Here is a 25551-nt window from a genome sequence, read left to right as displayed (position 1 = left end):
TGCTGGCATGAGTTCTGGGCACTACAGTAGAAACTGAAGTGACACCAGTTGGGATGGAGAGACTGTACCAAAACATACTTCACAGGTACATTGTCTGTAACAATATTGGTGGTTGCCACATCGAGCTGCTGTTGCAATGCGTCAGTACTGTTCTGTATGTAGTGTGCTGGGTTCTTTATTGTTTTGGAATATTGTAGACATATAATGTTTAAGTGTTAATACAAACAAGTGCGCTTAAGTGATATATGGATCTTTCCTTATGTTTAATTTCGATTTGTTATCTAGTAACTGTATTATGTCACACCTAATTCAGTTCCTCAATCAGAAGTGAACGAGTTAAACATCTGAACTGAAACTGTTGTATAATGGAAATGGTATGTTTCCAGACAAGGGCTCCTATTGAAAATATTATGTATTCACACCCCTGTACAAGTCCTAGAAGTCTGTAATGGGAATTTTGGAACACCCTGTAATCTTCACTGATGCATACCTCCACAAGCAACACAAGGTGGCACCAGAAGTTTGTAACTGCAGTTGACCTGTTGATGTCAACCACCAAATAAAAGCTGCATGCTGCATTTCTTTCAACCTTGCTGTGCATCACAGACTTCCTCTCGCTGGCCCTTCAGGTAGTTCTAGTCAGCACTTTAGAAGTCAAGTGGTGGCTATGTACTTTTTTTGGATAATTCTTAAATCAGTTAATGATACTATTTACTATATTTGGACTGGTTTTACAAGAAATCAGTATACTTTGTATTGTGTTGAGCAACTTAAAACAAATAGGCCATCTTACCCCTACTTCAGATCTCATACAATTATTTAGAAATAACTGTTGAAGCATTTCTTAATTCTCAGACCACCCTGTTCATCAGTTTTAGAATTATTAGATTTTTGTCTTTTGCAAAAGCTATAACCTGTTCTCTCTGTCAATAGTCTTATAGCTATTATGCATCCGCACTTTACTGGATTTCTACAGAAAAATGCACATTTAAAATATGCAATGTACGGGAATGAAAATGAGAAATCTCTTGAACCTTCAAGAAGAAATGGGAAAATAAAATCTGTTTTTAATCTGCTCAATTTGTCAGGGGATTCACATTATGTATCTGAAATATTTTAATTTTTGAACCAACCTTTCACACTTTCAACAAGGGAAGAACCTCCATTTGATGACAAGAGACCAACCAGAGATTGAGTGACAGCAAAATTCGCTGATATTTCAACTCCAAGTGGCTGCTTTCTAAGAGCTGCACTTAATAGTTCCTGTAAACACAGAGAAGACAGTTGGCAATGCATATTAAATATTATCACTTAACACATCAATGAAATGATACGCGGTAGTCAAATGAAAATGAGACAGAGGTAAAAAAAAGGTAAGTAAGCTTTTTATTATTTCAAAAGTAATTGCCATAACTGTTAATACATTTATGTCACTGTGTGAAAAGGCAGTCAGTGACTTCATGGAAAATGTCTGCAGTTACCTATGGAACCTTGAGTTTACCGAGGCATGCACCTCTGGTCCTGTACTACATTTTTTTATATTTTGTTGAGTATGTGCTCGCTGTGCACCAAAGATATCGATTCCCATCTGCCGACTGCAAGCATACAATGTGCTAGGAGTTCTGAGTTCCGCACCTGTTCTTTTATGTTGTGGCTCTTGAGATGAAAGAAAAGAATTTGCTCTTTTGATTGTTAGCCATAGTGTGATATAGACAAAAAGTAAACTGCTCATCTGTGATACTATTCACAATAGCACCAAGCGAGGGAAAACTGTCATTGTATTTTCTCCTAAATAAACTTCAAGGTGTGATTGTTGCTTAAACAACTTCTTATTACAATTATCTTGATCCATGTTCATAAGTACATGCAGTTTGTGGGTGGGAAGGATCATCAGAAGTGGATCAATGGATAGAACCTGCACTTTGGATCAAGCTCTTTTTGGGGAAATTTTCATTTAACTTCTTAAAATACACTAAAGTGGTCACTGGCCATTAACCAATGAAAGTGCTGTGCCTTGCTCAATGTACAGTGCATGTATCAGCAACTTGCTTTAAATGAACAGAAATGTAAAAGTCTGAAGTCCACAAAATGCAGAAAAGTAGTACTCTATTACTACAATATCAGAGTTACAGTTAGAATCAGTCAACTCATACAAATACATGGATGTAACAATTTGTAGGTGTAAATAACAGAATGATCACAAAGGCTCAATCATAGTGTAATGAAGGTAACAGAATTCAGTTCATTTGCAGGACACTCGGAATATAATGACAATCTAAAAAGGAGACTGCTTCACAACACTTGTGCAATCCATCTTAAACTAATAGCCAAGTGTGTGAGGCCAATATCAAATAACGCTAACATTTTCAAAGAAGGGTAGCATGAATGCTCACAGGTTTGTTTGACTCACAGCAGAGGATTAAAGAAACACTGAAAAAACCTGAACTGGCACGTACGCTAAAACAGATGACAATTATTCCACAAAAACTTACTTACAACATTTAAAGAACCAATATTAAGTGCAGAATTTAGAAATACACTGCCTATCACCCTGCAGAGATTTCAAAGACTTGATTACTCTAATTACAGCATGCTCAAAGACACACAATTATCCCATGATATCTACTGACAAAGTTTCAAGAAGCAGTCTTAAGTGAAGAAACTGGAAATATATTTCAGTCCAATATTTATCATGCTTGCAGAGACTGTGAAGACAAGCTTACACTAATTACAGCATGCATACACATATTTATGCAGTCATTCTTCCTGCACTCCATATGTGACTGGAAGACATTCTATTCTCATTTCTCCAAAACCTCAATACCAGTGGTGGCTCATAGCTAAACTCAGTGGGGACTTTGCGCCAGAAAATTTTTAGTATTTCTTTTAAAACTGTGTAAAAGCAAACAAGAATGAAAATTTATTCAGAAACTTGATAAAATATAAGTTTTATAGGTTAAAATTTCAATGAAAATATAATTAAGACCAAATGCATTTCACTTTATTCTAAAGCATCTTCAGTGGTCATTTTCTTTTGTTGTTTACTACATTCTTCCTGTTCTTCCAAATATGTGTGTTAGATTTTACCACACAACACTTTCACTAACACAAAACATATTCACATTTTTGTGTGTTGTGGAGAACCACTGTCATCCCAACATATACATGAAAGAACAGGAAAAATTATGTAGACAAAAAAACTAACTTCTAAAGGTGCTTTAGAAAAAACAAAAAGTTTTTGGTCTTAATAAAGCTATCATTAAGTTGCAAAAGTTGATATTAAACCTATACAATTCATGTATATGTAACTGCTGAAAAAAAAGGGGCTGAAAAACAACGAAGGCAACACATACTTGATAAAATCCTAAAAGATTGAACTCCACAGATTAACTTACTGTAACCTAAACCACTACAGTTCAAGCATGATTGATTCATTTAAAAATGACAAGCATGACTGATTTATTTTAAAATGAAATCTGTTCTTATTTTAATTTGTGCAAAAAGATTAATTTCTAGTATTCATAAATATCAGACCTAAATAGAATACTTTTAGTTAAGTTTCAAGCCTGCTTTGCCAGTCATAGGATATGCTTCAGTGTCAGTACTCTCCCTTCTGCTGGAGAGTTTCCCCTGTTTAATCCTTGTACCATTGAAAATATGAATGATACAACTATTAGTGTCAATGGTGTTGAGAAGCAGCTGAAATAATCATATTGAACAAAGCTCCAGGGCCCGACAGTATCCCTATCAGATTCTATACTGAATATGCAACTGAGTTAGCCCCACTTCTGACTATAATCTATCATAGATCACTCAAACAAAAGACTGTGCCCAATAGTTGGAAGAAAACCACAGGTCATACTCATCTATAAGAAAGGTAGTAGAAGTGACACATAAAACTACCATCCAATGTCCTTGATACAAATTTGTTGTAGAATCTTAGAACATATTCTGAGCTCAGACATAATGAGGTTCAAACATGTGAAACGCAACTCACACATCTCTCACATGACATAGTGGAAGCTTTGTATCAAGGCAGTCAAGTAGATGCAGTATTTCTTAATTTTCGAAAAGTATTTGACTCAGTACCACACTTGTGCTGATTATCGAAAGTTCGATAACATGGGGTAATGCGTGAAATCTGTGACTGGACTGAGGACTTTTTGGTAGGGAGGACACAGCATGTTACCTCGGATAGAGTCATTGTCAGGTGTAGAAGTAACTTCAGATGTGTCCCACAGAAGTGTGTTGGGACCCTTTCTGTTCATGTTGTATACTAATAATCTTGCAGAAAATATTAATTGTAACCTTGGACTTTTTGCAGATGATGCAGTTACCTATAATGAAGTACTTTCTGAAACAAGCTGCATAAGTTTTCAGTCAGATCTTAATAACGTTTTAAAATGGTGCAGAAACTGGCAACTTCAACATGCTTCAAATGTTCACAAATGTAGAACTGTGCACTTCACAAAATGAAAAGATGTATCCTATGATTATAACACCAATGACTCACAGTTGGAATTGTCCAATTCATACAAATACCTCGGTGTAATGCTCTGTAGGGATGTGAAATGGAATGATCACATTGGCTTAGCTGTGGGTAAAGATCACTCATGTGAGCCATTCTGGAATATTGTTGAAGTATGTGGGACTCGTACCAAATAAGACTAACAGGGAACATTGAATGTATACAGAGAAGGGCAGCACGAATGGTCACAGGTTTGTGTGACCTATGTGAGAGTGTTGCAGTGATATTGAAGAAACTGAACTGGCATACTCTTGAATATACATGTAAACCATTCTGAGAAAGTATACTAAGGCCATGTCCTATGTGAGCAACAGAAGCGAGCAACTTTTGGAGACGTGACACTCCAGTGACAAGCAGCAACATCAGGCAAAAACCTTGGGTGTCCTGCGTGCGAGCGACCATGTTGCACTACAAGATGTGCTGCTTAAGAGCCAACCAGCTGTTTCTATAAAATGGCGTCCTTAACCTGTAGAATAATGCAGCTGGAGAGTAAGGCTACAGAATTAGTTTTACTTAAGGAAATAAAGCGAAAAGGAACACTGTGCATGAAATTTACAAAGGGAGGAATCTCCATGGAGAATTTCATAAGTATTGTGAACTACGAAGATCAGAAGATCACCAGACAAGTTCTTCGAATACACATGAATGAGCAGAGGAGCAGTCGACTATCTCATCAATAAATTAAATCCCCCCCCCATGATCAAGAACTTTTAACAGCCAATAAATGTGGAGGAATGACTTTTACATGACTAACTATGCTAAATGCAAACATAAACATACAGTTTGATACCAGTGACCAACAGTGAGCTGTGTTGTAGGGGTAGCGTATACAGTTCTTAATTACGGCTAAAGGAGAGGTCCTGGGTTCGATTCCTAGACATTCTTATATTTTTACTGGCTCAGTTACGATTCTGTATACAAAGATTTATGTATACTGTTTACACTGCATCTCTAAGTATATTTTTAAGGTCTTGCCAAAGAACTTGAGCTTCACACCTATCCCAGCATATCACACACATTTAATTCCTAATAAATTACAATGAACCATGAAATTTTACAGATATTTTATGTGGCGAACGTAATTTATCAGCAGTCAGTGTTAAAGCCAAGTGTTTCAATTCTCTAAATAGTCTGTTAAAGTAAAGCTTACAAAATTTTTGAAAAGAAAGTGAAACGTTTTGTGTAATGATTTGTCTAAAAGTATGAAATAAAAAATATTAGGGAAAGGTTTGGTGCACCTCATTTTCTGTTCATGATTTCGAGCATCATACAAAGGCACGTAGAACGTTTCTCTGATCTACTTATTTCTTTTACACAAATCATTTCATAAAATATTTGACTGATTTCTTCCATTTTTTAATTTAAAGTTTTATTCAGAAAGCGTGATCTTACTGACTCCTCATTTGCGTTCCTAACATACTTGATTGGAAGGAAGCCTTTTTGACATTTAAATAGCCCACCAATGTATCTTTTTATGCTCAAAATAGCTAGGTTTTGGACAGATGACATTTTTGACACTTCATTTACAGCAGCTATTCAAACAATCATTCTTCCCACTCTCCATATGTGAAAGGAATGGGAAGAAACATCAATAACTTGTACAATGGGACATACCCTCTGCCATGCACTTTGCATTGGTTTGCAGAGCATGGATGTAGATGTAAATGTTCATTCTTGAAATCAGTGAAGCATTTCTTCTTGAACAATTTAGCAGCTGTAAGTGTGTAGTGGAAGAATATCTCCCCATTATATCAACACCTATAAGGTTACACACTACCTTAGTTTCTGTTATGAATGTCTTTGGGCAATTCTCTCAGTACCTTCAGTTTCTTAATTCTAAAATATCAATTTTGACATTTGTTATATTATTCATTATCTTTAAACACACTTATTTATAGAGATTGGATTTAGTTGTAAATTATTTCAATATGAGGCATAATCTAATGGAAAAGCCCCTACCAAATCCTGACTTTATCATTATTCAAGTATTTTAAGATTCCTGTTGCTTCTGCAATGGTTGGATATGCATTTGATGTCTGAATTTTAGTAATGCAGTTTTTTAAAGATTGTAAATTTTTGTGAACCCAGTTTATGGTCTGTATTGTTTAAGTTCCATGTTGTAGAGGATGGTTGTGTAACACCGATATCCAAATGCTTCTTGAGAAGGACACACATTGTGTGATTTTGAAAAGATTGTAGGAATCGTCAAAATTTTAGAGAAAAGTACTCTTGCGTTTTGAGTAATACTTCCAGTATTGCTCACTGTTAAATGCAACAAATATATACCACGTTGTTGTTGATTACTGGCTGAGACATTAGACTATCAAATGCCTCTTTTCTTAATTGCAATTTTTTCATGGAGAGAGAGTTGTGAAAATTTAAGCTGTTTAAGTTCACTTACAGTCACAGAACTTATTTCTTGAGAATGCACGGTGATGGTTGCGGTTTTCTTTCTTTTTTTTTTTTTTTTTTAAAAAAAAGAATCAAATAGAATAGGTGAAAACCTTCAAGAATATGGTACACTGTTTTGAAGCATTAAAAATGTGGAGTAAATGAAAGCTTCCTTCCACAAGCACACCGGGGTGGGCACTTCAGGAGTGACAGTGTCCTCTGTCCCTCACAGCCTCGCATGTCGATGCCTACAGTGCACAATAATCAAACACCTAACTCCTATACATAGATTATTTTCTCTCTTTTATAAACTGGAGGATAGCTACTGACATTACACTTAAGGATTATATACCGTACAAGTATAAAGAAAAAATTAAAGGAAAAGCATCTCATTATATTCAATGTTATTGATAATAAGTGTAAATAGGGGGTGCTGCAGTGCCACATTGCCTGTACACAATCTGCCGCCACCACCACTGCTCACAACCTTCTCCCCCCATCCCCAATGTGCCACCTTCCTGCACACTGACCTCCACATCTTTGATGGCTCCATCTACACCTCTGTCCAGACTATGCACACTAACCACCATTTCAATGGCTGTCACCTCTTCCACACCAAAACATCACTCCCATATAGCTCGGTCAATCATGGACAGCATAACTGCAGTGACAGGGATTCCATTGTCCAAGAAGCTGGAGGTCTCCGAGGGCCTTCACGAACAGATGCTGTTTCTCACACCTAGTCCACAAGCTGCCCCGTCATCAACCAGTATCACCAGAGACTGGAACAACTGAACTGTATCCTTCACAGTACCACCCTAGACTGGAACAAATGAACCATATTCTTCACCAGGGATTTGATCATCAATTGTCAAGCATGGAAATGAGGGACACCCAATCCAAGATCCTTTGTACCTTCCTAAAGGGTAGTCCAATCTTATGCCACTTTCAATACCAATCCCATGCCACACGTGTCTTATCACTGTGGAAGATTCAGGAGTAAGACCTACCCCAATCCATCCACCCAGCACTTCCTACTCCAACCCATCCCACCACGGGGCCACTGTGAAAGCAGCCACGTCATTACCAACTCTGCTGCAATCGCTGCACAGCGTTTTACAGGGTGTTTCAAAAATGACCGGTATATTTGAAACGGCAATAAAAACTAAACGAGTAGCGATAGAAATACACCGTTTGTTGCAATATGCTTGGGACAACAGTACATTTTCAGGCAGACAAACTTTCGAAATTACAGTAGTTACAATCTTCAACAACAGATGGCGCTGCGGTCTGGGAAACTCTATAGTACAATATTTTCCACATATCCACCATGCGTAGCAATAATATGGCGTAGTCTCTTAATGAAATTACCCGAAACCTTTGACAACGTGTCTGGCGGAATGGCTTCACATGCAGATGAGATGTACTGCTTCAGCTGTTCAATTGTTCCTGGATTCTGGCGGTACACCTGGTCTTTCAAGTGTCCCCACAGAAAGAAGTCACAGGGGTTCATGTCTGGCGAATAGGGAGGCCAATCCACGCCGCCTCCTGTATGTTTCGGATAGCCCAAAGCAATCACACGATCATCGAAATATTCATTCAGGAAATTAAAGACGTCGGCCGTGCGATGTGACCGGGCACCATCTTGCATAAACCACGAGGTGTTCGCAGTGTCGTCTAAGGCAGTTTGTACCGCTACAAATTCACGAAGAATGTCCAGATAGCGTGATGCAGTAATCGTTTCGGATCTGAAAAATGGGCCAATGATTCCTTTGGAAGAAATGGCGGCCCAGACCAGTACTTTTCGAGGATGCAGGGACGATGGGACTGCAACATGGGGCTTTTCGGTTCCCCATATGCGCCAGTTCTGTTTATTGACGAAGCCGTCCAGGTAAAAATAAGCTTCGTCAGTAAACAAAATGCTGCCCACATGCATATCACCGTCATCAATCCTGTGCACTATATCGTTAGCGAATGTCTCTCGTGGAGCAATGGTAGTGGCGCTGAGGGGTTGTTGCATTTGAATTTTGTATGGATAGAGGTGTAAACTCTGGCACATGAGACGATACGTGGACGTTGGCGTCATTTGGACCGCAGCTGCAACACGGCGAACGGAAACCCGAGGCCGCTGTTGGATCACATGCTGCACTAGCTGGTCGCCCTACCTTTCCAGCACGTTCATCCGTCACGTTCCCAGTCCGTTGAAATTTTTAAAACAGATCCTTTATTGTATCGCTTTTCGGTCCTTTGGTTACATTAAACCTCCGTTGAAAACTTCGTCTTGTTGCAACAACACTGTGTTCTAGGCGGTGGAATTCCAACACCAGAAAAATCCTCTGTTCTAAGGAATAAACCATGTTGTCTACAGCACACTTGCTGTGAACAGCACACGCTTACAGCAGAAAGACGACGTACAGAATGGCGCACCCACAGACTGCGTTGTCTTCTATATCTTTCACATCACTTGCAGCGCCATCTGTTGTTGAAAATTGTAACCGCCATCTGTTGTTGAAAATTGTAACTACTGTAATTTCGAAAGTTTGTCCGCCTGAAAATTTACTGTTGTCCCAAGTATATTGCAACAAACGGTGTATTTCTATCGCTGCTCGTTTAGTTTTTATTGCCGTTTCAAATATACCGGTCATTTTTGAAACACCCTGTATGTAAGACAAACAACTATCTGTCCACCAGAATGAATGGCTACTACCAAACTGTGACTGAGAACTAAGTTGATCAACCAGTGACAGAACATGCAACTGATCACAACATTCTCTAGTTCAATGGCTGCTTTACAACGCAGGTCATCTGGATCCTTCCCACCAACCTCAGCTTATCTGAACTAGGCAGAAGTGAGTTATATTTGCAACATACCCTTCACTCCTGTAATCCTCCTGACCTCAGTCTCCACTGACCCACCATCCACACTCTCTACACAACAGTTGCCCCATCCTCTGGCTTAACCCCTTCACCCTCCCCACCTCCACACCACCTTTATTGTGTGCTGCACCTCACTACTGGTTCCAGTAACTGTTTATCATGTGCTTAGTCTGTGTACCTGCCACCCCTCCCTCCCAAAGGTATAATCTATCGCTTCGAAGGATTTATATCCTGAAATCAAGTAATTTTTCTTTATCTTTTATGTGTGCCCTTCAACAACTCTATGCTCCTGCAATTTTGCTATTTGTTTCCTTTACTCCTAAATTATTTACATTATGCCAGAAGTTTCCTTACTTTATTTATACTGTTGTTCAGGCACAGTAATGTGACGTGCGTGACTAGAGAACTTGGATGGGTGATACAGTCTGACCAATATTGGGTGTGGACCTACAGTTTAATGGAAAAATGGTTTATGATGGTGTAAAAGGGTGCTACAGATGATTCTTTATACCACATATGATAAGGTTATATTTCAATGAACACTTCTTGGCAGACGATGTATTCCTCACTTCTCCCATTTTCTACTATATTGGTTTATCTGAAGTGCTTTGTATCAAATTAATTTATTGTAACACAATACAAGGAAGAAAAACCACATAACTAATTTACATCAACATAATATACAGAAATAATGCATCATTTAGCTTTATTTGTCATGTGAGTATTTGAACATTAGCGTATGAGCCACAATAACAGTTTCAAATTTATACTCAGTGTTTTATCTGGAGTAGAGAGTGCTAACTTTCTCTCTTCTGCACCTCACATGAACACCTTGCACAATATTTATGTCACTTTCTGAAAAAGTATTCACAATGAAGATGCATTATAAATTTTAATGTGTTGATGACATACAAGAGATTACAAATGTAGCACTGACACAAATAATATGAGAGGGCTTTATCAAGTATACTATTTCAGAATTTGTATTAAGTGAAAATCTAAATCAGTTTGGCCAGCCATAAATCTGAACATTAATCCTCCTCAATTCAAAAATTGATTTCATTCTGCTGTAAGAACTAGATATCACTGATTACGTATAGGGATGAACAAATGAATTCTTTGACTGTTAACTCTTTAACTGCTCTGGACGTGTTAACACGCGCACCTTTGTACCTGTCCGCATGTGCTCTGAACGTGTTTACGTGCGCCACCAGTCCTCCTACCCGGTACTCCGAATTTGTCTACGCCTAGACCAGTTAACAAATGTGAGAGCAGGTCCCACTGCGATGGTAAATATAATGCCACAAGAATCTCAGAATTACATTTAAAAGTCCCCTTACCTTTGTGCACATATTGACAACAAGCCTAGAAGCATCACTATCAGTAGTAGCAAGTGCTGCAATGGCTGAACTAAGATAGCGCAAGCACGTTGCAGCAGCTCCAGACAGATTTCCTGGAAATCGCAGAGTGGGCTTCACCGTAGTCACAGCTGGAGCACATGGCGTGACGGACCATGGTTCAAACGTGGAAGATGCTGGAAGATTTCCAGGTAATTCAATGCGAGATGCTGCAGTCAGAGTCATCAGGCGCACCACCTTGCGCACATCTGTCAAACCTATTGCTTCAAGGCCAGCAGGAAGACTGCAAGAATTACCACTGTAATATAAAATTGACTTTTCAGCAGCCTGATACAAGTTGAATATTTCTCTTAACAAGTAGACATGAAAAACAAAAACTAGTAAGCCAGTACAATAAAGAAAAGAAGCTATTTCTTAATCATTAAAACTGGTGGAACTAAATAAGACTTATAGAAAATGAAATAGCAAGAAATCATGTATTTCAAACTGATTCAAAAGGTGATTCTATCATTCAATGTGGTATAGTGGACAAGAAAAAAATTTGGCAGTCATTCACATACCATAAACTGAAACTCATTATAAGCTCTGGCTTGGAAGAACAACTAATATATGCTGCATAATTCGGAATGAACAATAGAATGAAATAACCAAGTACAAAATCTAGAACATTTGTTGGTTGGTTGTTTTGGGGGAAGAGACCAAACAGCGAGGTCATCGGTCTCATCGGATTAGGGAAGGACGGGGAAGGAAGTCGGCGTGCCCTTTCAAAGGAACCACCCCGGCATTTGCCTGGAGCGATTTAGGGAAATCACGGAAAACCTAAATCAGGATGGCCGGACGCGGGATTGAACCGTCGTCCTCCCGAATGCGAATCCAGAGCGTCTAGAACATTAGTAATGAAATGTGTATAACCAGCTCAACAACACAGACATAAGTAAGGACCAACAAATGAGAGCAAAAGATGTCTATAAAATTCATAAAAAAACGGTTGATAAGAAAAGAAAGGAAGGGAAAAAGAGGATAACAAGCTGAAGAAAACAATGTAAAATGGTAAATATGTAAAGAATATACAAACAAGGCAAGCAGTCAGACACATAGTGATCTATCAGGTTTTCTCGGCATGATTTCTGGATGTTTTGTAGAGCTTGTATTTCCATTTTCACATAATATTTTGATGACTGACCCAGCCATCATCTCAGAGTGCTGTGAGTTATGCTGTTACGTGTATTCATTGCCTGGAATTCAACCAGACTGTGAACTGTTATTGGTCTAATGTCACTATTTATAGCCAATTGTAACTTGGCTCTCGATGTTCACTAAGCCTGCTCTTTAGTTTTGCAGAGCCCCATTGACATTCCTTGAAATATGCACGCTCTCAGTGTTTCATGGAGTATCAATGTGGGGTCTGAAAAGCAAAAAAGACTCAAAGGTCTGTAAAGTAATAGACCAAGATACACCTATTGTAGTACACAATACATCTTATTAGTAAACACCATGATACTCTGTAATTTTGTAATGTGCCTTCATCTTTATGGTCCTGTCTTGATTTTCAACTTAAATTAATTATTGGTAATCAACATTTGAGACAAAACAGAAAATACTTCAATAAAATTTTTGCCCAAGCCTTGGAAAATTACATAAATTGTTCATGAAGTAAACATATGTTAATTACTAGTTTTAAATATAAGGCAGGCTAGTGGATTTTGTACAGAATAACTAGCTCAGTATCTGGTACAGCACAGTTATCTATTTAGAGTAGTCTCTTATTAGTGCATGTCATCCTTTCTCCTGTCTCTGCCTATCTCCTCACATTTCCTTTCTCTGGTCCATCTCCTCTTCCCTCCTGTCTCTCTCCATCTCCTCCTACCCATCTCTCCATTAATCTGCTCCTCCCTACTCTTTCAACCTGCTCCTTCCCCTTTGCCCATCTCTTACTCATCTCTCTTTTTTATTCCATCTCTTCCCCCCTCACTCTCTGTCCATTTCCTCATGCCCCTCCTTCTGTCCATCTCTTCTTCCTCCCCCCCCCCCCAAGCCCTGTCCATCTCCTCCTCTTTTGTTGTTTTGTCCATATTTAGCTCTCCCCCCTCTCTGTCCATTCCCCCTCCCCTCTCACCCTTCTCTATGTCCATCTTCTCATCCCCATTGATCCTCTTCATCTCTTCCTTTCCCCTCCCTGTCTTTTCATGTCCTCCTCCTCCCCCCTTTCTCTCAACACATGATCAGCCAACCCCTAATAGGAGACTGGTGGTTCTTACCTCCACAGTATTTCTTTCCAGATCATAACTAATATGTGTACCAAATTAGACTGAAATTGTTCTATAAATTCAAGATCAGCTTTTTACCTGTGGCTATGCACACATACGCACATGTCAAGTATATTTCACACATGCTTGTAAGCATAGTTCACCTGTATCTCTAGCGAATTTTGCCCTGCAGCTTCATTTTCTTGAGGCTCAATGTTTATGGCATTGTATCTCCTCAACTGTGTATCATACAAAGATATAAATTTGTAGATACATCGGTTGGTATATACGGCTACTGTCTGCAAAATGTGTTTTGAATAGAGATAGTAGTACAGAAATAAATAAATTTAAACAGTGTGCATGATGTGACACACATCTCAGTGTTTACAACATCATAACTTCTGAACGATGTGTTGAACACAGATATAATTTTGCAGGTACATCCAGTGGTATATGTGGCTACTGTTTGCAAAATGTATTTTGAATAGAGCAAGTAATAAAGAAGTAATAAATTTAAATGTCAGGCATGAAGCAACAGTTTTTCATGCAACTCAGTTTTCTGACATGATAACTCCTGAACTGTGTTTTATGATGATATAATTTTGCTAGTAGATTCGGTGGTATCTGTGAATACTGTATGCAAAATGGGTCACAAATACAATTAGTAGTAAAGAAGTACTAAATTGAAATGTCATGCATCATGTGGCAGTTTTACTCCATGAATAATGAAAATGAAGTAAGGGATATACTTTTTCCCTTTCATCATTTTGTACGGTTTGTCAACAACAAAAAATTTCTTAAAGGTTTGAAATGATGTTTAAAGTTTTTTGCAAGTCACTAAGTGCTCTCATTCCATGTACAGAGTGATTGCTGTGTACAGATGCGAGCTGAGTTGTTGACCCTTCGCTCACAGCTCCAGGCTGTGTTGGCTTCCCTCACACACCTTGAGGCTGCTGCCAAGGGGCATCACTGTGGGGGATCAGATGCAGGTATGCGAGGGACGTCAAGCACATCCCATGTGTCCCCCAATTGGTCCACTGCTGTGGCCACCCCATGTACTACCTGCACTGAGGTCGATCCCCCACCCATGGTTGAGTAGGCGATCATTCCCAAGTCTGGCAGGCAGTGAAAGACTTTCCAAGGGGCTGATCGTAGGACCTCCCCAGTTTGTTTGACAGACAGGTTTCAGGCATTATCTGTGGCTGACAAAGTCTCTAAGCTGGATGCAGTCACTCACCCTGTTCCTGAGCAAGCTTCTTGTCTGCGAGGTGTGGGCATTCAAAGAGGGTGGGTTTGCTGGTGGTAGTTGGGAGCTCCAACATTAGGCGCATAATGGGGCCCTTAAGAACATGGCTGACAAGGAGAAGAAGGAAGCCACTGCGCACCTCGTGTGCATATCAGGGGGGAGTCATTCCAGATGTGGAAAGGGTGCTTCTGGATGCCATAAGGAGTACAGGGTGCAGCCAACTGCAAGTGGTGGCCCATATCGGTACCAATGATGTGCGTCACTTTGGATCGTAGGAGATTCTCTCTGGTTTCTGGTGGTTAGTGGAAATGGTAAAGACTGCCAGTCTTGCTTGCGAGATTAAGGCGAAGCTCACCATCTGTAGCATTGTCGACAGAACCAACTGTGGTACTTTGGTGCAGAGCTGAGTGGAGGGTCTGAATCAGACGCTCAGGCGGTTCTGTGACCATGTAGCCTGCAGATTCCTTGACTTGCCCCATCGGGTGGTGGGTTTCCCAGTTCCGCTTAGTAGGTCCACTACACACAGGAAGTGGCTACACGAGTAGTGGGAGCTGTATGGAAGGGGCTGGGCAGTTTTTTAGGTTAGAGGGTCTCAGGAAGCCACAGAAAGGGCGTCCGTCTAAAAGGGGGCACGTAAAACACAGTAAGGTAGTTGTAGAAATGATTGGTACTGTAGTTGTAAATTGTTGTAGCTATGCTGAAAAAGAATCAGAGCTCCAAGACCTAATAGAAAGACCTGAAGTTCAAATAGTTATAGGTACGGAAAGCTGGCTAAAGCAGGAAATACGTTCAGCCAAAATGTTTTTCAAATGACCTAACAGTGTTCAGAAAGGATAGATTAAATGCAGTTGGTGGTGGAGTATTTATTGCTGTCAGGAGTAGTTTACCAAAGAAAACTTGAGGCTTGTTTCAAATACGTACACCACTAATACAATTATAGTCAGTGATTACTTCAATCAACCCTTGAAATGCTGGAAAAATTATATGTTTGAAGCCGGCGGCAGGCATAAAACATCATCCAAAATTGTACTGAATGCTTTTTCAGAAAATTATTTTGAACAATTAGTTCATGAGCCCACTCCAAGTGTAAAAGGTTGTGAAAGCAACCATGACCTCTTAGCAATCTTAGCAACAAGTAATCCTGGACAGACAGGGAGTATCACGATGCATACAGGGATTAGCGCCCACAAGGCAGCTGCTGCTATGCTGAACATCACAACACCTACAACTATCAAAATGAAACGTAAAGTACACCAATTTTTTAAAATCAAAAACTGGTAAAAATGCTCTTGACGCCTTTTTAAGAGACAGTCTCCACTCCTTCCGATATGATCATGTAAGCAGAGAAAAGATGTGGAATGATTTCAAAGAGATAGTATCGATGGCATTGAGAGATATATACCACATAAATTAATAAGTGATGGTACTGATCCCCCACGGTACACAAAATGGGTCAGACTGCTGTTGCAGAAGTAATGAAAAAAATCGCCAAGGTTGGCAAAGTTTTGCAGAAGTTCGAAATATAGCACGTACTTCAATTCAAGATGCGTTTAATAATTTCCACAACAAAACGCTGTCTCAGAATTTGGCAGAAAACCCAAACAGATTCTAGTCATACATAAAGTACACCAGTGGCAAGATGCAACCAATACCTTCACTGCGGGATAGCAATGGTGAATTCACTGATGACAGTGCCACTAAAACAGAGTTATTAAACATGGTTTTCCGAAACTCCTTCACCAAAGAAGATGAAGTAAATATTCCTGAATTCCAATCAAGAACAACTGCCAAAATGAGAAACATAGAAGTAGATATCCTCTGTGTAGCAAAGCAGCTTAAATCACTTAATAAAGGCAAGGCCTCTGGTCCAGATTGTATACCAGTCAGGTTCCTTTCAAAGTATGCTGATACAATAACTCCATATTTAGCAATTATATACAACTGCTTGCTCACAGAAAGTTCCCTATCCCTACCTAAAGACTGGAAAATTGCTCATGTCACACCAGTACCCAAAAAGGGAGTAATCTGCTGAATCACTAACGTAAATTTGCAGTAGGGTTTTGGAACATATACTATGTTCAAACATTATGAATTATTTCAAAGAAAACAATTTATTGACACACAGTCAGCACAGATTCAGAAAACATCGTTCTTGTGAAACACAACTAGCTCTTCATACTCATGAAGTAATGAGTGCTATCGACATGGGGTGTCAAACTGATTCCATATTTTTAGATTTCCAGAAGGCTTTTGACACCGTTCCTCACAAGCGTCTTCTAACCAAATTGCATAGATTTGAAATATCACTTCAGTTGTGTGACTGTATTCGTGATTTCCTGTCAGAAAGTTACAGTTCATAGTAATAGACAGAAAGTCATCGAGTAAGACAGAAGTAATATCCCACGTTCCCCAAGGAAGTGTTATAGGCCCTCTATTGTTCCTGATCTATATTAACAACATAGGAGACAATCTGAGTAGCCCTATTAGATATTTTGCAGATGATGCTGTCATTTACCATCTTGTAAAGTCATCAGATGACCAAAATGAATTGCAAAATGATTTAGATAAGATATCTGTATGGTGCAAAAAGTGGCACTTGACACTGAATAAAGAAAAGTGTGAAGTTATTCATATGAGTACTAAAAGAAATTTCGATAATGCGATAAGTCACACAAACCTCAAGGCTGTGAATTCAACTAAATACTTAGGGATTTCAATTAGAAATAACCTAAATTGGAACAATCGCATAGATAGTGTTGTGGGTAGAGCAAACCAAAGACTGTGATTCATTGGCAGAACACTTAGAAGATGCAACAGGTCTACTAAAGAGACTGTTTACACCATGCTTGTCCACCCTATTCTGGAGTATTGCTGTGCGGTGTGGAATCCATATCAGGTAGGACTGACGGATGACACTGAAATAGTTCAAAGAATGGCAGTTCGTTTTGTACAATCGCGAAATAGGGGAGACAGTGCCACAGACACGATATGTGAACTGGAGTGGCAATCATTAAAACAAAGGTGTTTTTTGTTGTGATGGGATCTTCTCATGAAATTCCAGTCACCAGGCATCTCCTCTGATTGTGAAAACATTCTGTTGGCGCCCACCTACATAGTGAGAAATGATCACCACGATAAAATAAGAGAAATCAGGGTTCGCACAGAAAAATTTAAGTGCTCATTTTTCCTCCGCGCCATTCAAGAGTGGAATGGTAGAGAGGCAGCTTGAAGGTGGTTCATTGAATCCTCTGCCAGGCAATTTATTGTTAATAGCAGAGTAATCACATAGACGTAGACATAGGCATAGACTCTCAAATACTGGATAAAATAAAGGCTATGTATTGGTATGTCAAGGCACTTCTTTTTCACCTGCAGTCCCACTCTATTGATAGTTAGGTGGTTCTCACCCCCACAGCGATTCCTTCCAGACAGTAAGTGACATGTGTATCATGTTTGATAGAAATCAGTCAAGTGGTTTAGGAGGGGGTGTGAAACATGCATACATATGTACATCCATTATTAAAACATACTAGCTGGCAAACCCAGCATTGCTCATTGCTCAACATTCATTTTGCCAATTTTCTATTAGAAATGGAAAAAAAAAAAAAAAAAAGAACTGTGTTTGTAGCGTAAAATCGAAAAAAATTCATTTCCATGTATTCATGACACCACCTCTGAAATTTTCAAACAGTCATGGAATGCAATATGCATTATGTAAAAATGTATCCAAATGAGCATTTCTGTATGCCGGGCGCAGTTGCCTCGTGTGTCTGCAATGCAGTTTTGTGAACATCTCTGTGGCAATGTCGCTTCATAGTCTATAGATGATGACTATTTTTGCCTACAGCTGTTTGCACTTCGCACATGAAAGCTGTCAAAAACACTGCCAGGTGTCAGGGATTTCTGTTTAACTTGACTGTAGGAGTTCTGAGTAGTAAAACAATAAATGTGTTGAAACTCTGAGCATGGTGCAGCACTTTATCAGGTACCTCAGTGTTTATGATGTCATATCTCTTTAACTATGTGTTGTACAACAATATATTTGAGTAGGTATATTCAGCAGCACATGTGGTTACTGTCTACAAAATGTGTTGTGCATAGAGTTAGTAGCAAAGAAGAAATAAATTTAAATTTCATGCACAATGCAGCAATTTTTTATACATTCCAGTGTTTTTGATGTCATTTCTCATAAACTTGTATGGTACTATGATAAAAGATTGTAGGAGCATTTTGCTTATGTGGATACTGCCTGCGAAATTTATTATGAACAGAGTTTGTAGCACAGAAGTAATAAATTTAAATGTCATACATGGTGCAGCAGTTTTTCATGCATCTCATTGTTTATGATGTCATATCTCCTGAACTATGATACATATGTGGTTCTTACCCTGACAGTGATGGCTGTTGAAATTGGTCCAGTCGCTTAGGAGGAGATGAGCAAAACACACACACACACACACACACACACACACACACACACACACACACACACATTTTTATAGTATAGATAGTAACTGAGAGACTTAAGAGACTTATACCAAATAAATTAACAAACGATAGAGCTGATCCCCGATGGTACACAAAACAGGTCAGAACACTGTTGCAAATTCAGTGAAACAGGCATGCCAAATTTAAAGGAACACTAAATCTGTAAGATTGGTGATATTTTTCAGAAGCTCAAAATTTTGCACGTACTTCAAACAGAGATCCTTTCAACAGTTCCACAACAAAACTGTCTAAAAATCTGGCAGAAAATTGAAATAGATTCTGGTTATATGTAACTATATGTGTGTGAAGTATGGTTGTATGTAAAGTACACAAGCAGCAAGACCCAAGCTATACCTTCACTGTGATGATGGCAGTGGTAATGTTACCAGTGACTGTGCCATTAAAGTGAATTTACTATATGCGGTATTCCAAAATTCGTTCACCAAAGAAGATGAAGTAAACATTCCAGAATTCATATCAAGAACAGCTGCCAACAAAAGTAGCTTATCAGTGGATAGACTCAGTGTAGTAAAGAAACATAAATCGCTTAACAAAGGCAACTCTTCTGGGTCATTTTGTATACCCATTAGGTTTCTTTCATAGTATGCCGGTATAACAGCTTCATATTTAGCAATCATATATGACCAGTGGCTTGATGAAAGATCTGTACCTAAATACTGGAAAGTTGCTGAGGTCACACAAGTACTCAAAAAATGAAATAGGAGTACAGAGGGAACCAAAAAAGTTAAAAGAAGGGCCAGTCATTTTGTACTATTCGAATATCAGGGAGGGGGTGTCATGGATGTGACACACAAGCTGTGGTGGCAATAATTAAAACAAAGGCGTTTTTCACTGTGGCAGATCTTTTCTCAAAATTTCAATCACCAAACGTCTCCTCCAAATGAAAAAATATTTTGTTGAATCTGCCTTACATAGGGAGAAATGACCATCGCAATAAAATAAGAGAAATTGGAGCTTCATTTTTCCTGTGCACTATTTGTGAGTGACACGCCAGAGAAACACTCCCAGGCACTTAAGTGTAAATTTCAGAGTAGTTGTGTAGATGTAGATGTCAAACGCTTACCCTCCAAGAACTGCCAGTTAGGTACCAGCATTGTTAGTAGCAAAGAACACAATGTACAAATATGGACAGCAGTATAATTGAGCAACTAAGTCCACCAGCTAAGTATGTATCTTAAATGTAGCATTCCTTGTTCTAATATCAAAAATTATGAAAAGGATAGATTGTTATTTGTCATGAAGATGACACATTGAGTTGCAGATAGGCACAATGAAAAACTGTTACACACTAAGCTTTTGACCAAAGCTTTCTTCAGATAAGAAAGGAGAACACACACATGCGAGCGCGCGTGCATGCCCGCGCGTGCACACACACACACACACACACACACACACACACACACACACACACGACCACTGTCCTGGTGGCTCTATTAGTCTGAACTGCTGGACAGTGAGGTAATGAATGTGCCAAGTGTACCTGCTAAGTTGTGTACCTTGAGGCAACACAACTAAAATGTTACAAGGCATAATGCTACAAATAGCAGCCTGAGACCAACAGTAATTCACAGTCTGGTTAGAGTTCAGACAGTAAGAATACATAACAGCATACCTTGGCAGCACTTGAAGAAGATGACTGCATCAGTCGTCAAAATATTGAGGGAAAAATGAAAATACAAACTCAGCAGAACACCCAGATGTACACTACTAAGTAAAAAATAAGATCTGCAGAGAAATAAATAAATTCATGTGGATAAAGATATAGAAGGGGCTGAGGAGAAGTAGGAAAACAGAACATAAGAAACAAACATTGTAAATGGCACCAGTAAGAATTCTAAATGTGGTCAACAACTGCATTTCAGTATTTATTCTAGGAGAGAAGGCCACATGAGCCCAACTAACATTTGGATATCTGACATTCTATTCTAGTACAAATTTTCTCAGCATAGACATTTAACCTGTGTCAACCCACTAGTAGTAACACTTTATGACAGACACGTCGCCGGCCGTGGTGGCCAAGCGGTTAAAGGCGCTCCAGTCTGAAACCGCGCGACCGCTACGGTCGCAGGTTCGAATCCTGCCTCGGGCATGGATGTGTGTGATGTCCTTAGGTTAGTTAGGTTTAAGTAGTTCTAAGTTCTAGGGGACTGATGACCTTAGAAGTTAAGTCCCATAGTGCTTAGAGCCATTTGAACCATTTGACAGACACGTCAATTTAAACTGCTAAACAGAAAAATTGCTGGCACAGTAAGAGAAACCACATACATAACTCAATCCTTGATTATGAAGGTTATTCCATCAGTTATGACGTAACATTTGGAAGAGTGCATGCGTACAGCACAAATTGTAAAGCAGGCTATCATAAGAATTCATGCTGCACATATAAGAGTTTAGTTACTGTATAATCTACCAAATGTAATCAAACACTGAGTGCTGGCAAAAGGCTATTTTTTTATTCCTGGCTGTAATTTTCAGCGACTGTAGTATGTATGTTTTTCAGAACAAATTTCAGTCATCAGTTGCAAATATATTTTTTTATTACGCTTTACCAGTTTTGACAAATTGATTTGTCATCTTCAGAAGCCTAGTATTGATTTAGTAGACGTCAATATCTTCTTCATAGAAGCATACCACCACAATGTCCAGAAATGTACATATTGCATGTAATTATTATATATATAAAATAGAGGGAAACATTCCACGTGGGAAAAATATATCTAAAAACAAAGATTTTGAGACGTACCAAACAAAAGCGCTGGCAGGTCGATAGACACACAAACAAACACAAAGTGAAAAACAAAGATGATGTGACTTACCAAACACAAGCGCTGGCAGGTCGATAGACACACAAACAAACACAGACAGACACACAAAATTCAAGCTTTCGCTACCAATGGTTGCTTCGTCAGGAAAGAGGGAAGGAGAGGAAAAGACGAAAGGATGTGGGTTTTAAGGGAGAGGGTAAGGAGTCATTCCAATCCCGGGAGCGGAAAGACTTACCTTAGGGGGAAAAAAGGACAGGTATACACTCGTACACACACACACATATCCATCCGCACATACACAGACACAAGCAGACATTTGTACAGGCAAAGAGTTTGGGCAGAGATGTCAGTCGAGGCAGAAGTACAGAGGCAAAGAAGTTGTTGAAAGACAACATAAGCAAATAACCAGAGCCACTTCCTCATCCCCTCAAACCCAGAACCTCCCACAGAAGAACCCCAAAAGTGCCCCACTTATTACAGGATACTTTCCGGGACTGGATCAGACTCTGAATGTGGCTCTCCAGCAGGGATACGACTTCCTCAAATCCTGCCCTGAAATGAGATCCATCCTTCATGAAATCCTTCCCGCTCCAACAAGAGTGTCTTTCCGCCGTCCACCTAACCTTCGTAACCTCTTGGTTCATCCCTATGAAATCCCCAAACCACCTTCCCTACCCTCTGACTCCTACCCTTGTAACCGCCCCCAGTGTAAAACCTGTCCCATGCACCCTCCCACCATCACCTACTCCAGTCCTGTAACCCGGAAGGTGTACATGATCAAAGGCAGAGCCACGTGTGAAAGCACCCACGTGATTTACCAAATAACCTGCCTACACTGTAAAGCTTTCTATGTGTGAATAACCAGCAACAAACTGTCCATTCGAATGAATGGACACAGGCAGACAGTGTTTGTTGGTAATGAGGATCACCCTGTGGCTAAACATGCCTTGGTGCACGGCCAGCACATCTTGGCACAGTGTTACACCGTCCGGGTTATCTGGATACTTCCACTAACACCAACCTATCAGAACTGCGGAGGGACTACAGACGTCTATATTGAGACACAAATTAATAAGTTGCACTAAAAGAAATTCATAACATATAGAAACAATGAAAAAAGTAAAGGTAATGATCAGTACACAGTTCAGGTGTTGAGTGGTCAAAGGGAAGATAAACAATATTGAAACTGTTGCAAACCTTTCAGACAATGGAGGGCAATAGCTACAGTGAGAGGGAGGGTAGCAAGTGATCAGCGTAGGAATATGACACCAGCCCACTCAGTCAACTAAAGTGTGGCACACAATGAAATGAAGGAACAAATTGGGGGACAAGGGTGGAGGGGTGGGAGACTACAAGAAAAACCAGACTGCAGAGAGAGAGAGAGAGAGAGAGAGAGAGAGAGAGAGAGAGAGAGAGAGAGAGAGAGATAGAGAGATAGAGAGAGAGACCAGTGTAAGAGCAGTATGCTAATGGATGGGTTGTTGTTGCTGTTGTTGTGGTCTTCAGTCCTGAGACTGGTTTGATGCAGCTCTCCATGCTACTCTATCCTGTGCAAGTTTCTTCATCTCCCAGTACCTACTGCAACCTACATCCTTCTGAATCTGCTTAGTGTATTCATCTCTTGGTCTCCCTCTACGATTTTTACTCTCCACGCTGCCCTCCAATGCTAAATTTGTGATCCCTTGATGCCTCAAAACATGTCCTACCAACCGATCCCTTCTTCTAGTCAAGTTGTGCCACAAATTTCTCTTCTCCCCAATCCTATTCAATACCTCCTCATTAGTTACGTGATCTACCCACCTTATCTTCAGCATTCTTCTGTAGCACCACATTTCGAAAGCTTCTATTCTCTTCTTGTCCATACTAGTTATCGTCCATGTTTCACTTCCATACATGGCTACACTCCATACAAATACTTTCAGAAACGACTTCCTGACACTTAAATCTATACTCGATGTTAACAAATTTCTCTTCTTGAGAAATGCTTTCCTTGCCATTGCCAGTCTACATTTTATATCCTCTCTACTTCGACCATCATCGGTTATTTTACTCCCCAAATAGCAAAACTCCTTTACTACTTTAAGTGTCTCATTTCCTAATCTAATTCCCTCAGCATCACCCGACTTAATTTGACTACATTCCATTATCCTCGTTTTGCTTTTGTTGATGTTCATCTTATATCCTCCTTTCAAGACACTGTCCATTCCGTTCAACTGCTCTTCCAAGACCTTTGCTGTCTCTGACAGAATTACAATGTCATCGGCGAACCTCAAAGTTTTTACTTCTTCTCCATGAATTTTAATACCTACTCCGAATTTTTCTTTTGTTTCCTTTACTGCTTGCTCAATGGATGGGTAGCGGGTAGAAAAGGATTTCTGGTCAGGTGAAAACAAAGTAATCAACACAAAATCAAATATCAGTAATGCAGGAATAGGACTGATAAGCAAATACGAAAACTACTACGAACAGCACAGTGAACGAAGACAGCACCTAACACATAAGCAAAATTTTATAAGCCTGCTAGCACTGTAGAAAATGAAGAGACACAAAGAATGTATGATGAAATAAAAGAAGTTATTGAATTTGTGAAAAGAGACAAAAATGTAATTGTTATGGGGGATTGGAATTTGGTAGTAGAAAATGGAAGACAAGGAAGAAAGAGTAGGGGCATTGGCTGGGAGAAAGAAGTAAAAGGGGAAAGCACTTTGTAGAAGTTTTCACACAGCAAAATTCAAACAGGAATCATGAAAGTGGGCTGAACACCTGGAACAGACCTGGAGAAACCCAGACATTTCAAGATTATACAATGGAAAAACATTTCCAACAGCAGATACGGGCTTTGACCACAATTTACTGGTTTCAAACTGCAGGTTGAAAAAAAAGAAAGAAAGAAAGAAGAAGAAAGAAAGAAAAAAAGAAAAGAAACTAGAAATGTACAAAATCAAGGAGACAGGCATACAAAAATTCAAACATTCACTGCTTGTGAGTAATGTCAAAGAGAGCATTTGGTAACGATTGATTGAAAGATAAGAAGGGCTATGATAGGAGACAAATGGGTAACTTTGAGAGATGAAATAGTGAATGCAGCAGAAGACAAAATAGGCAAAAAGACAAGGCTCAACAGAAATCCTTGGTTAATGCTTGAGATACTGAACTTAACTGATGAAATGAAAAAAATATAAAATTGCAATAAATAAAGCTGTCAAATGGGAATAAGGCTGTATAAAAAATGTGAGTGACAGAAAGTGCAAAATGGGACAGATCGAACGGCTAGATGCGGCACATGCTTGACTGTGAAGAGACAGATGCTGCCTAGAGGAAAATTAAAGAAACCTTTGGTGAAAAGAATAACAGTTGTACAAATATTAAGAGTTTAAACGGCAAGCCAATAGCAAGCAATGAAAGGAAGTTTAAAAGTTTGAAAGAACATATAAAAGAGTTATACAAAGGAAATGAACTTGGTGGCAGTATTATGGAAAGGAAGGAGGAAGCAGATGAAGATGAGATATGAGGAATGATAATGCAAGAAGAATTCTGCAGAGCACTGAAAGACTTAAAGATAAAACAAAGCACATGGGATAGATGACTTTCCTTCAGAATTATTAAGATCTATGAAAGAACATAGCATGGC

General features: G+C 39.3%; 1 protein-coding gene across 1 annotated transcript in view; it reads right to left on the bottom strand.

Moving 5' to 3' along the window:
• Positions 1–25551, bottom strand: part of LOC126095271 (probable E3 ubiquitin-protein ligase HERC1) — an 814023-nt gene that overhangs the window by 261945 nt on the left and 526527 nt on the right. Inside the window, exons 47-48 of the mRNA XM_049910030.1 lie at positions 11137–11452; positions 1134–1263 (exon numbers count right to left, since the gene is read on the bottom strand). Coding sequence (XP_049765987.1) covers positions 1134–1263; positions 11137–11452 — 446 coding nt within the window. The remainder of the gene's footprint in view (positions 1–1133; positions 1264–11136; positions 11453–25551) is intronic.

This window comes from Schistocerca cancellata, chromosome 8 (assembly GCF_023864275.1).
Source record: "Schistocerca cancellata isolate TAMUIC-IGC-003103 chromosome 8, iqSchCanc2.1, whole genome shotgun sequence".
Taxonomy (NCBI): Eukaryota; Metazoa; Arthropoda; class Insecta; order Orthoptera; family Acrididae; genus Schistocerca; species Schistocerca cancellata.
The sequence above is the reverse complement of the archived record's forward strand: the minus strand, read 5'-3'. Positions and strand labels throughout refer to the sequence as shown.